Source organism: Hyla sarda, chromosome 9 (genome assembly GCF_029499605.1).
Source record: "Hyla sarda isolate aHylSar1 chromosome 9, aHylSar1.hap1, whole genome shotgun sequence".
NCBI classification, from domain to species: domain Eukaryota; kingdom Metazoa; phylum Chordata; class Amphibia; order Anura; family Hylidae; genus Hyla; species Hyla sarda.
Window position 1 is genome coordinate 4,053,270 of NC_079197.1, and position 13,818 is coordinate 4,067,087.

Sequence of the window (13,818 nt, forward strand, 5' to 3'; positions counted from 1 at the left end):
TGTACTCACTATTCTGCTGGTGGGGTCACTGTGTACATACATTACATTACTTATCCTGTACTGATCCTGAGTTATATCCTGTATTATACTCCAGAGCTGTACTCACTATTCTGCTGGTGAGGTCACTGTGTACATACATTACATTACTTATCCTGTACTGATCCTGAGTTATATCCTGTATTATACTCCAGAGCTCCACTCACTATTCTGCTGGTGAGGTCACTGTGTACATACATTACATTACTTATCCTGTACTGATCCTGAGTTATATCCTGTATTATACCCCAGATCTGTACTCACTATTCTGCTGGTGAGGTCACTGTGTACATACATTACATTACTTATCCTGTACTGATCCTGAGTTATATCCTGTATTATACTCCAGAGCTGTACTCACTATTCTGCTGGTGAGATCACTATGTACATACATTACATTACTTATCCTGTACTGATCCTGAGTTATATCCTGTATTATACTCCAGAGCTGTACTCACTATTCTGCTGGTGAGATCACTGTGTACATACATTACATTACTTATCCTGTACTGATCCTGAGTTATATCCTGTATTATACTCCGGAGCTGTACTCACTATTCTGCTGGTGAGGTCACTGTATACATACATTACATTACTTATCCTGTACTGATCCGGAGTTATATCCTCTATTATACCCCAGATCTGCACTCACTATTCTGCTGGTGAGGTCACTGTGTACATACATTACATTACTTATCCTGTACTGATCCTGAGTTATATCCTGTATTATACTCCAGAGCTGCACTCGCTATTCTGCTGGTGGGGTCACTGTGTACATACATTACATTACTTATCCTGTACTGATCCTGAGTTATATCCTGTATTATACCCCAGAGCTGCACTCACTATTCTGCTGGTGAGGTCACTGTGTACATTACATTACTTCTCCTGTATTATACTCCAGATTTGCACAGATATTTCGGCGGCCATATTTGTTGTCACTCAGATAATTCCCCGGACTAACTCGCCCGCCGCCCTGAGGTATTTTTGGCGCTGTGATCCTGGCACCTGCTTCACTTTATCATCACGTCAGAGCTGGCACCATGCAGTGACTACAAATCCCAGAATCCTTTTCTGCCCTGGGGTTTATATATCCCAGGGGCCATGCTAGGCCTCGGGTTACGCCCTCCCCCATTGGCCGGCTGAGTTCCCGGACCCGCTGATAGGTAGAAGTGTGCAGGGGCTCTGGATAAACACATGGGGCACTCTGCCTTTACTAAATATAACTCAGAACATGTGTCAGGGTGCTGCCCGACCACCCTCACCCGAGCTGCCCCCCAGGCTGGACGTACACCACAAAGCTTCTCCGGTGCCTGCCGCCTCTCCAGGGAAGTTGTGCCCGCTGCTTTAGGGGGGTCCTGAGACGATGCCAGCCCCCCAGAGACGGAGCAGAGGCCGGGATCGGAACAACGTGCTGACCCGGCCGGAGTTCATGTCCCTGAACCAGCCGCCGAGTTCCCCACAGGAGATCCGGAGCGCCAACAGGAAGTCCGGCGGGCAATATGGCAATGCTGGCGGCGAGGGCGCCCGCGAGAGGCGGCAGAGCCAACAGAACCAGCAGATGCCGGAGGAGGACTGCATGCAGCTCAACCCATCCTTCAAAGGCATCGCCTGGAACTCGCTCATGGCCATCGATATCGCCATGTCCAAGAGCCTTGGCGTCTGCGCCCACACCACCTCCTCCTGGGGCAGCGCCCGCTCCATGGTCACCCTCATCGGCATCACCAGCCACGGCTTCCCCTGGATCCTGGGAACCATCATCTGCCTGTGGAACAGCAACACGCTGGCCGGTCAGGAAGTCCTGGCGAACCTGCTGCTGGGTAAGACAAGGCCGACATGTAACTAACTCTGCTTGCTGTCAATAAGGCCCCTGTTGACACTGCAGAAATTCTGTGCGGATTCCGGTTACAGCAGCTGCCGTTGTTTTCAATGGGATTCCGCTGCTTAGGCCATGTGTTGCAATTTCCGTAATTTGAACATACCCTAAAGCAGAGTTTCCCAATCACTGAGCCCCCAGCTGCTGCAAAACTACAACTCCCAGCATGCCCGGACAGCCAACGGCTGTCCGGACATGCTTGGAATTGTAGTTTTGAAACAGCTGGAGGCACCCTTGTTAGGAAACACTGCTCTAGAGTGGTCAGAAACCACCAGACAGCTATGTGGCAAGATTTCCTTCCCCATTTATGTGCACGCTCAGCCTGATTGATCATGCATGTGATTTCAACGGGTAGCGGAGAGAAAGCGGCTGCCAGACACCTCCGAGGGATGCTTGTTGTTAGGAAAGACAATAAGGATAGGATATTGAAATCTAGCATGCCCGATCCTTCTCAATCATCATCATTATCTTTTGTCTGGGCATGCTGGGAGTTGTAGTTCTGAAACAGCTGGAGGCACACTGGTTGGGAAACACCACTCTAGAGAGGTCAGAAACATTCTGCAGCCAGACACCTGACAGTGAATAGTGGAGAAAAAGCCGCTGCCAGACACCTCCCCAAAAGGATAGGGAATTTAAATCCAACATGTCCGATCCTTCTCTTCATTATTATCGTCTGTCCGGGCATGCTGGGAAATGTGGTTTTGCAACAGCTGGAGGCACCCTGATTGGGAAGCAATGGACTTAAGCTTTATTTTTATGCCAGATAAAAAGTTCTGCAACTTTCTTATAGAGTTTGGGTTTCAGGAACTCTGCTTGCTGTCAGTAAATGACCTGTGCACACTGTGCAGCCCTTATTGGGCCCTTTTAAAGGGGTAGTCCAGTGGTGAAAAACTTATCCCCTATCCTAAGGATAGGGGATAAGTTTGAGATCGCGGGGGGTCCGACCGCTGGGGCCCCCTGCGATCTCTCTGTACGGGGCCCCGGCTCTCCGCCGAGATAGCGGGTGTCGACCCCCGCACGAGGCGGCGGCCGACACGCCCCCTCAATACATCTCTATGGCAGAGCCGGAGATTGCCGAAGGCAGCGCTTCGGCTCTGCCATAGAGTTGTATTGAGGGGGCGTGTCGGCCGCCGCCTCGTGCGGAGGTCGACACGCCCCCTTCCAGCGGGCTGTCGGGGCTCCGTACAGGAGATCGCAGGGGGCCCCAGCGGTCGGACCCCCCGCGATCTGCAACTTATCCCCTATCCTTAGGATAGGGGATAAGTTGCTCACCACTGAATCACCACTGGACTACTCCTTTAAGAAAACTGAGGGTTTGTTACAATTGTATCTAGTGTATCAATCTTCTGAGAACAAAATCTTTTGTCCTGATGGGTTTTGTTACAATGTATCAGTGGAGGTAACAAGTATCTGTCTGGTCCAGTGTTTCCAAAACAGGATGCCTCCAGCTGTTGCCAAACTGCAACTCCCAGCATGCCCGGACAGCCTTTGGCTGTCCGGGCATGCTGGGAGTTGTAGTTTGGCAACATCTGGCAGGTGCACAGTTTGGAGACCACAGATCTATTTGTCGGGGCATGCTGGGAGTTGTGGTTTTGCAACAGCTGGAGGCACACTGGTTGAGTGTCCGAGCATTCTGGTTTCTTCTAAGCCCCCTCCTTCCATCTTACCAGGTGAGGGCGCCATTGTCCACCCAGGTGAAGAATGAATGGAGAGGTCACCACCGCCATACATACGAGTGTCCGCCATCCATTCTCTTCCTGGTGCAGCGGCTGCTGAATACCTCACTGGGCGGGATGAGGGTCGGAGGACCCCTGTCCTCGGGGGAGGACCCCCATCTATGTATGGCCTGTCCTGTGGATGTATACTCCTGGAGTGCTGCGCAGCTCAGCCACTGACGATCTCTGAGGGGAACAGAAGCCTCGTCCTGATATGTCGTATCTGTGGGGCCAGGAGATGACTGAGCGCATGGGGTCCATCACCGCCTTCTAAATCCGCTCCTGCCCCTTTAAGGGAAGCGTCAGTGACATCACATGAAAGCAACACTAGGGGTATGAACACAGTGCAGAGAACCCGTGCCCACAGAACAATGCCATATAGTGCCCACAGAACAATGCCATATAGTGCCCACATAACAATGTCATATAGTGCCCACATAGCAATGTCATATAGTGCCCACATAACAATGGCATATAGTGCCCACATAACAATGTCACATAGTGCCCACATAACAATGTCACATAGTGCCCACATAACAATGCCATATAGTGCCCACATAACAATGTCATATAGTGCCCACATAACAATGTCATATAGTGCCCACATAACAATGTCATATAGTGCCCACATAACAATGTCACATAGTGCTCACATAACAATGTCATATAGTGCCCACATAACAATGTCATATAGTGCCCACAGAACAATGCCATATAGTGCCCACATAGCAATGTCATATAGTGCCCACATAACAATGCCACATAGTGCCCACATAACAATGTCATATAGTGCCCACAGAACAATGCCATATAGTGCCCACATAGCAATGTCATATAGTGCCCACATAACAATGCCACATAGTGCCCACATAACAATGTCATATAGTGCCCACATAACAATGTCATATAGTGCCCACAGAACAATGCCATATAGTGCCCACATAGCAATGTCATATAGTGCCCACATAACAATGCCACATAGTGCCCACATAACAATGTCATATAGTGCCCACATAACAATGTCATATAGTGCCCACATAACAATGTTATATAGTGCCCACATAGCAATGTCATATAGTGCCCACATAACAATGTCATATAGTGCCCACATAACAATGTCATATAGTGCCCACATAACAATGCCATATAGTGCCCACATAACAATGTCATATAGTGTCCACATAACAATGTCATATAGTGCCCACATAACAATGCCATATAGTGCCCACATAACAATGCCATATAATGCCCACATAACAATGTCATATAGTGCCCACATAACAATGTCATATAGTGCCCACATAACAATGTCATATAGTGCCCACATAACAATGCCATATAGTGCCCACATAACAATGCCGTATAGTGCCTGCCCACTTAACAATGTCATATAATGCCCACATAACAATGTCACATAGTGCCCACATAACCATGCCATATAGTGCCCACATAACAATGTCATATAGTGCCCACATAACCATGCCATATAGTGCCCACATAACAATGTCATATAGTGCCCACATAACAATGTCATATAGTGCCCACATAACAATGTCATATCGTGCCCACATAACAATGTCATATAGTGCCCACATAACAATGTCATATAGTGCCCACATAACAATGCCATATAGTGCCCACATAACAATGTCATATAGTGCCCACATAACAATGCCATATAGTGCCCACATAGCAATGCCATATAGTGCCCACATAACAATGTCATATAGTGCCCACATAACAATGTCATATAGTGCCCACATAACAATGTCATATAATGCCCACATAACAATGTCACATAGTGCCCACATAACCATGTCATATAGTGCCCACATAACAATGTCATATAGTGCCCACATAACCATGCCATATAGTGCCTGCCCACATAACAATGTCATATAGTGCCCACATAACAATGTCATATAGTGCCCACATAACAATGGCATATAGTGCCCACATAACAATGTCACATAGTGCCCACATAACAATGTCACATAGTGCCCACATAACAATGCCATATAGTGCCCACATAACAATGTCACATAGTGCCCACATAACAATGCCATATAGTGCCCACATAGCAATGTCATATAGTGCCCACATAACAATGTCATATAGTGCCCACATAACAATGTCATATAGTGCCCACATAACAATGTCATATAGTGCCCACATAACAATGTCATATAGTGCCCACATAACAATGTCATATAGTGCCCACATATCAATGTCATATAGTGCCCACATAACAATGCCATATAATGCCCACATAACAATGTCATATAGTGCCCACATAACAATGCCATATAATGCCCACATAACAATGTCATATAGTGCCCACATAACAATGTCCTATAGTGCCCACATAACAATGCCACATAGTGCCCACATAACAATGCCATATAGTGCCCAAATAACAATGCCATATACTGCCCACATAACAATGCCACATAGTGCCCACATAATGCCACATAGTGCCCACATAACAATGCCACATAGTGCCCACATAACAATGTCACAAAGTGCCCACATAACAATGCCATATAGTGCCCACATAACAATGTCATATAATGCCCACTTAACAATGTCATATAGTGCCCACATATCAATGTCATATAGTGCCCACATAACAATGCCATATAATGCCCACATAACAATGCCATATAATGCCCACATAACAATGTCATATAGTGCCCACATAACAATGCCATATAGTGCCCACATAACAATGTCATATAGTGCCCACATAACAATGCCATATAGTGCCCACATAACAATGTCATATAGTGCCCACATAACAATGCCATATAGTGCCCACATAACAATGCCATATAGTGCCCACATAACAATGCCATATAATGCCCACATAACAATGTCATATAGTGCACACATAACAATGTCACATAGTGCCCACATAACAATGCCATATAGTGCCCACATAACAATGCCATATAGTGCCCAAATAACAATGCCATATACTGCCCACATAACAATGCCACATAGTGCCCACATAATGCCACATAGTGCCCACATAACAATGCCACATAGTGCCCACATAACAATGCCACATAGTGCCCATATAACAATGCTATTTACTGCCCTCATAACAATGCCATATAGTGCCCACATAACAATGTCACATAGTGCCCACATAACAATGCTATATACTGCCCTCATAACAATGTCATATACTGCCCACATAACAATGTCATATAGTGCCCACATAACAATGTCATATAGTGCCCACATAACAATGTCATATAGTGCCCACATAACAATGTCACATAGTGCCCATATAACAATGCTATATACTGCCCTCATAACAATGCCATATAGTGCCCACATAACAATGTCACATAGTGCCCACATAACAATGCCACATAGTGCCCACATAACAATGCTATATACTGCCCTCATAACAATGTCATATACTGCCCACATAACAATGTCATATAGTGCCCACATAACAATGTCATATAGTGCCCACATAACAATGTCATATAGTGCCCACATAACAATGCCACATAGTGCCCACATAACAATGCCATATAGTGCCCACATAACAATGTCATATAGTGCCCACATAACAATGCCATATAGTGCCCACATAACAATGTCATATAGTGACCACATATCAATGCCACATGGTGCCCACATAAAGTCCAGATAAGCTTAGGTCCTTACTGCTCTAGTGATGGGGGCCCTGTGGTGGAGGGCGGTGGGGCCCATGTGCAGCCCCAAACATCTACACTACAGGTCTCTTCCAGGTGCCTCGTTTTATAGAACATTCTGTCCATTCCTATCCCCGCGTGTGACCGTGAGCAGAACGCTGTGTACATCGGTGTTTCCCAACGGGTGTGTCTCCAGCTGCTGCAAAACTACAACTCCCAGCATAACCGGACAGCTGGAGGCTAACTGGTTGAGAAACACTGGTGTACATGATTACACCCGGCAGCAGGTCAAGTTCACGGCGCAGATTCTCCCAGGTATTTGGGTCGCAAAACATCAGCCCCAGGATTAGGTGGTCGGTGACTGACAGCGCCACCTGCAGCTATTTCTGGGGGTTGACCGTCTAAAGTGCTGACACCGAAAATAATGCTGAATCACTAGAGTGCGGGGACACCCTAAGAAGAGACCGACAGCCAGGAGAGGAGAGTCACTGCAACCAGAGCAGTATTATAGGAGTTATATTCTTGTATATAGGGAGCAGTATTATAGTAGTTATATTCTTGTATATAGGAGCAGTATTATAGGAGTTATATTCTTGTATATAGGGAGCAGTATTATAGTAGTTATATTCTTGTATATAGGAGCAGTATTATAGGAGTTATATTCTTGTATATAGGGGGCAGTATTATAGTAGATATATTCTTGTATATAGGAGCAGTATTATAGTAGTTATATTCTTGTATATAGGAGCAGTATTATAGTAGTTATATTCTTGTATATATAGGAGCAGTATTATAGTAGTTATATTCTTGTATATAGGAGGCAGTATTATAGTAGTTATATTCTTGTATAAAGGAGCAGTATTATAGTAGATATATTCTTGTATATAGGAGGCAGTATTATAGTAGTTATATTCTTGTATATATAGGAGCAGTATTATAGTAGTTATATTCTTGTATATAAGGGCAGTATTATAGTAGTTATATTCTTGTATATAGGAGGCAGTATTATAGTAGTTATATTCTTGTATATATAGGAGCAGTATTATAGTAGTTATATTCTTGTATATATAGGAGCAGTATTATAGTAGTTATATTCTTGTATATATAGGAGCAGTATTATAGTAGTTATATTCTTGTATATAAGGGCAGTATTATAGTAGTTATATTCTTGTATATAGGAGGCAGTATTATAGTAGTTATATTCTTGTATATAGGAGCAGTATTATAGTAGATATATTCTTGTATATAGGAGGCAGTATTATAGTAGTTATATTCTTGTATATAGGAGCAGTATTATAGTAGTTATATTCTTGTATATAGGTGCAGTATTATAGTAGTTATATTCTTGTATATAGGTGGCAGTATTATAGTAGTTATATTCTTGTATATAGGTGGCAGTATTATAGTAGTTATATTCTTTTATATAGGAGCAGTATTATAGTAGATATATTCTTGTATATAGGAGCAGTATTATAGTAGATATATTCTTGTATATAGGAGCAGTATTATAGTAGTTATATTCTTGTATATAGGAGCAGTATTATAGTAGTTATATTCTTGTATATAGGGGGCAGTATTATAGTAGTTATATTCTTGTATATAGGAGCAGTATTATAGTAGATATATTCTTGTATATAGGAGCAGTATTATAGTAGTTATATATTCATGCATAGATGGCAGTATTATAGTAGTTATATTCTTGTATATAGGAGCAGTATTATAGTAGTTATATTCTTGTATATAGGAGCAGTATTATAGTAGTTATATTCTTGTATATAGGAGCAGTATTATAGTAGTTATATTCTTGTATATAGGAGCAGTATTATAGTAGTTATATTCTTGTATATAGGAGCAGTATTATAGTAGTTATATTCTTGTATATAGGAACAGTATTATGGTAGTTATATTCTTGTATATAGGAGCAGTATTATAGTAGTTATATTCTTGTATATAGGAGCAGTATTATAGTAGTTATATTCTTGTATATAGGAGCACTATTATAGTAGTTATATTCTTGTATATAGGAACAGTATTATGGTAGTTATATTCTTGTATATAGGAGCAGTATTATAGTAGTTATATTTTTGTATATAGGAACAGTATTATAGTAGTTATATTCTTGTATATAGGAGCAGTATTATAGTAGTTATATTCTTGTATATAGGAGCAGTATTATAGTAGATATATTCTTGTATTTAGGAGCAGTATTATAGTAGTTATATTCTTGTATAGAGGAGCAGTATTATAGTAGTTATATTCTTGTATATAGGAGCAGTATTATAGCAGTTATATTCCTGTATATAGGAGCAGTATTATAGTAGATATATTCTTGTATATAGGAGCAGTATTATAGTAGTTATATTCTTGTATATAGGCGGCAGTATTATAGTAGTTATATTCTTGTATATAGGAGCAGTATTATAGTAGTTATATTCTTGTATATAGGCGGCAGTATTATAGTAGTTATATTCTTGTATATAGGAGCAGTATTATAGTAGTTATATTCTTGTATATAGGAGCAGTATTATAGTAGTTATATTCTTGTATATAGGAGCAGTATTATAGCAGTTATATTCCTGTATATAGGAGCAGTATTATAGTAGATATATTCTTGTATATAGGAGCAGTATTATAGTAGTTATATTCTTGTATATAGGAGCAGTATTATAGTAGTTATATATTCATGCATAGATGGCAGTATTATGGCTTCTTCTGTGAGGTGGATACATGAGACATGTTTGACCACATTCTCTTCTTCTCTGACAGCTCTCCTTCTGGACATCCTCACTGTGGCCGGACTACAGAAGTTGATGAAGCGTCGTGGTCCATATGAGGTGACCCCCAGTGTCTTGGATTACCTGGTTCTCGATGTCTACGCCTTTCCAGCAGGACACGCCAGTCGGGCCACTATGGTGTCCAAGTTCTTCCTCAGCCATCTGGTGCTGGCCATCCCTCTGCGGGTCCTCCTGGTCCTGTGGGCCTTCAGTGTTGGACTGTCCCGCATTATGATTGGCCGGCACCACATCAGTGATGTCATAGGAGGATTTGTCATTGGTTACTTGCAATTTAACTTTGTGGAGATACTTTGGCTCTCGTCGAGCACGTGTCAGATGGTGTCCTCACTACTATGGTGAGCGGGGGACACGGGACCTCATGACTGACAGAACTATAAGGACTTCGCTTGTTATTTCTCTGTCCTGGAACAGAAACTATTAAATGTCTTGGTTGTCTTACTCTGTGGATATGGTGTTCTGCTGTGTGACCTCATGTGACCCCCAACGCAGGCCAGACCGAGTCATCGGAATACAAGGCATGGTGCCCTGAGCTCCGCCCCATCCCGAAGCCACGCCTCCTGCACTGCGACATTCTGTAGCACTTTACTTTTATTATGGTTACATCATACACTACAACCCCCATCATCCAAACCTACAATATATCATCAGATGGTACGAAGGACAGAAATATTATATATAATAACTACTATACAGTCATGGCCATAAATGTTGGCACCCCTGACATTTTTCTGGAAAATGAAGTATTCCTCACAGAAAAGGATTGCAGTAACACAGGTTTTGCTATACACATGTTTATTCCCTTTGTGTTTATTAGAACTAAACCAAAAAAGGAGGAAAAAAAGCAAATTGGACATAATGTCACCAAACTCCAAAAATGGGCTGGACACAATTATTGGCCCCTTAACTTAATATTTGGTTGCACACGCTTTGGAAAAAATAAGTCAAATCAGTGTCTTCCTATAACCATCAATAAGCTTCTTACACCTCTCAGCCGGAATGTTGGAGCACTCTTCCTATAAGCATCAATAAGCTTCTTACACCTCTCAGCCGGAATGTTGGACCACTCTTCCTATAAGCATCAATAAGCTTCTTACACCTCTCAGCCGGAATGTTGGACCACTCTTCCTATAACCATCAATAAGCTTCTTACACCTCTCAACCGGAATGTTGGACCACTCTTCCTATAAGCATCAATAAGCTCCTTACACCTCTCTGCCGGAATGTTGGACCACTCTTCCTATAACCATCAATAAGCTTCTTACACCTCTCAGCCGGAATGTTGGACCACTCTTCCTTTACAAACTGCTCCAGGTCTCTTATTGGGCGGCGCCTTTTCCCAGCAGTAATTATAAGATCTCTCCACAGGTGATCAATTGGATTTAGATCTGGACTCATTGCTGACACTTCAGAACTCTCCAGCGCTTTGTTGCCATCCAATTCTGGGGCTTTTTGACGTATGTTTGGGGTCATTGTCCTGCTGGAAGACCCAAGATCTCGGACACAAACCCAGCTTTCTGACACTGCGCTGTACAGTGCCAATAATTGTGTCCAGACCATTTTTGGAGTTTGGTGACATTATGTCCAATTTTCTTTTTTTCCTCCTTTTTTTTGGTTTAGTTCCAATACACACAAAGGGAATAAACATGTGTATAGCAAAACCTGTGTTACTGCAATATATATATATATACAGAGGAGAGGAGATCTATATATATATATACACACACAAAGGGAATAAACATGTGTATAGCAAAACCTGTGTTACTGCAATATATATATATATACAGAGGAGAGGAGATCTATATATATATATACACACAGAGGAGAGGAGATCTATATATATATATACAGAGGAGAGGAGAGATCTATATATATATATATACAGAGGAGAGGAGATCTATATATATATATATATACAGAGGAGAGGAGATCTATATATATATATATATACAGAGGAGAGGAGATCTATATATATATATATATATATATATATATATATACAGAGGAGAGGAGATCTATATATATATATACACAAAGGGAATAAACATGTGTATAGCAAAACCTGTGTTACTGCAATATATATATATATACAGAGGAGAGGAGATCTATATATATATATACACAAAGGGAATAAACATGTGTATAGCAAAACCTGTGTTACTGCAATATATATATATATACAGAGGAGAGGAGATCTATATATATATATACACAAAGGGAATAAACATGTGTATAGCAAAACCTGTGTTACTGCAATCCTTTCCTGTGAGAAATACTTCATTTTATAGAAAAAATGTCAGGGGGGGGCAACATTTACGGCCATGACTGTTTATCTTATCTATCTCATATCAATTTATCTTAAATCCTCCTGATCGTTTTCTCCTCTTATTCTGGAATTTTTCCTCTTTTTTCTCCTTGACCTTCCGAGAGGTTGTAAAATATTCATCTTTCATCTCTGCGGTCGGCAATTTCAGCGCCACTTTAATTTCTCCTTGTCTGCGGCGCGGTGTAATGTTTCATGACGTGTCCGCGGTGATGTCTCCGCTGCGTAAGGGACGACAGAGGAGAGGGCACGGCCATGGGCACCAGCTGGGCCCAGAAACTTCTCATCTAGGAGTCCTATCTCTGTAGGGTACACCCTAATAGTCCTAATGTCACCCTAATAGTCCTAGTGTCACACTAATAGTCCTAATGTCACCCCAATAGTCCTAGTGTCACCCTAATAGTGCTAATGTCACCCTAATAGTGCTAATGTCACTCCAATAGTCCTAATGTCACCCTAATAGTCCTAGTGTCACCCTAATAGTCCTAATGTCACCCTAATAGTCCTAGTGTCACTCTAATAGTCCTAGTGTCACCCTAATAGTCCTAATGTCACCCTAATAGTCCTAGTGTCACCCTAATAGTCCTAATGTCACCCTAATAGTCCTAGTGTCACCCTAATAGTCCTAGTGTCACCCTAATAGTCCTAGTGTCACCCTAATAGTCCTAATGTCACCCAAATAGTCCTAGTGTCACTCTAATAGTCCTAATGTCACCCTAATAGTCCTAGTGTCACCCTAATAGTCCGAATGTCACCCTGATAGCCCTAATGTCACCCTGATAGCCCTAATGTCACCCCAATAGTCCTAGTGTCACCCTGATAGCCCTAATGTCACCCCAATAGTCCTAGTGTCACCCTAATAGTCCTAGTGTCACCCTAATAGTCCTAATGTCACCCTAATAGTCCTAGTGTCACTCTAATAGTCCTAGTGTCACTCTAATAGTCCTAGTGTCACCCTAATAGTCCTAATGTCACCCTAATAGTCCTAGTGTCACCCTAATAGTCCTAATGTCACCCTAATAGTCCTAGTGTCACTCTAATAGTCCTAGTGTCACCCTAATAGTCCTAGTGTCACCCTAATAGTCCTAATGTCACCCAAATAGTCCTAGTGTCACTCTAATAGTCCTAGTGTCACCCCGATAGTCCTAGGGTCACCCTTATAGTCCGACTGTCACCCTGATAGCCCTAATGTCACCCCAATAGTCCTAGTGTCACCCTGATAGCCCTAATGTCACCCCAATAGTCCTAGTGTCACCCTGATAGTCCTAGTGTCACCCCAATAGTCCTAGTGTCACCCCAATAGTCCTAGTGTCACCCTAATAGTCCTAGTGTCACCCCATTAGTCCTAGTGTCACCCCAATAGTCCTAATGCCCCCCAATAGTCCTAGTGTCACCCCAATAGTCC

General features: G+C 42.4%; 2 protein-coding genes across 2 annotated transcripts in view; one reads left to right on the top strand and one right to left on the bottom strand.

Moving 5' to 3' along the window:
- Positions 1-10,273, bottom strand: part of FAM78A (family with sequence similarity 78 member A) — a 44,526-nt gene extending 34,253 nt beyond the window's left edge. The window contains exon 1 of the mRNA XM_056538582.1: positions 10,157-10,273. The gene's annotated coding sequence lies outside the window, so the exon portion shown is untranslated. The remainder of the gene's footprint in view (positions 1-10,156) is intronic.
- PLPP7 (phospholipid phosphatase 7 (inactive)) lies at positions 1,181-10,521 on the top strand. Its single transcript, XM_056538584.1, has 2 exons — positions 1,181-1,856; positions 10,065-10,521. The coding sequence occupies exons 1-2, from the start codon at positions 1,403-1,405 to the stop codon at positions 10,430-10,432; spliced, it is 822 nt and encodes a 273-aa protein (XP_056394559.1). The 5' UTR covers positions 1,181-1,402; the 3' UTR covers positions 10,433-10,521.
- The last annotated feature ends 3,297 nt before the right edge of the window (positions 10,522-13,818 follow it).

Excerpts from the sequence above, each read along its gene's own strand:
- PLPP7 (XM_056538584.1), top strand. The coding sequence starts at position 1,403 with ATGCCAGCCCCCCAGAGACGGAGCAGAGGCCGGGATCGGAACAACGTG. Across the intron at positions 1,857-10,064 it reads CCTGGCGAACCTGCTGCTGG|CTCTCCTTCTGGACATCCTC; the intron begins GTAAGACAAGGC and ends CTTCTCTGACAG.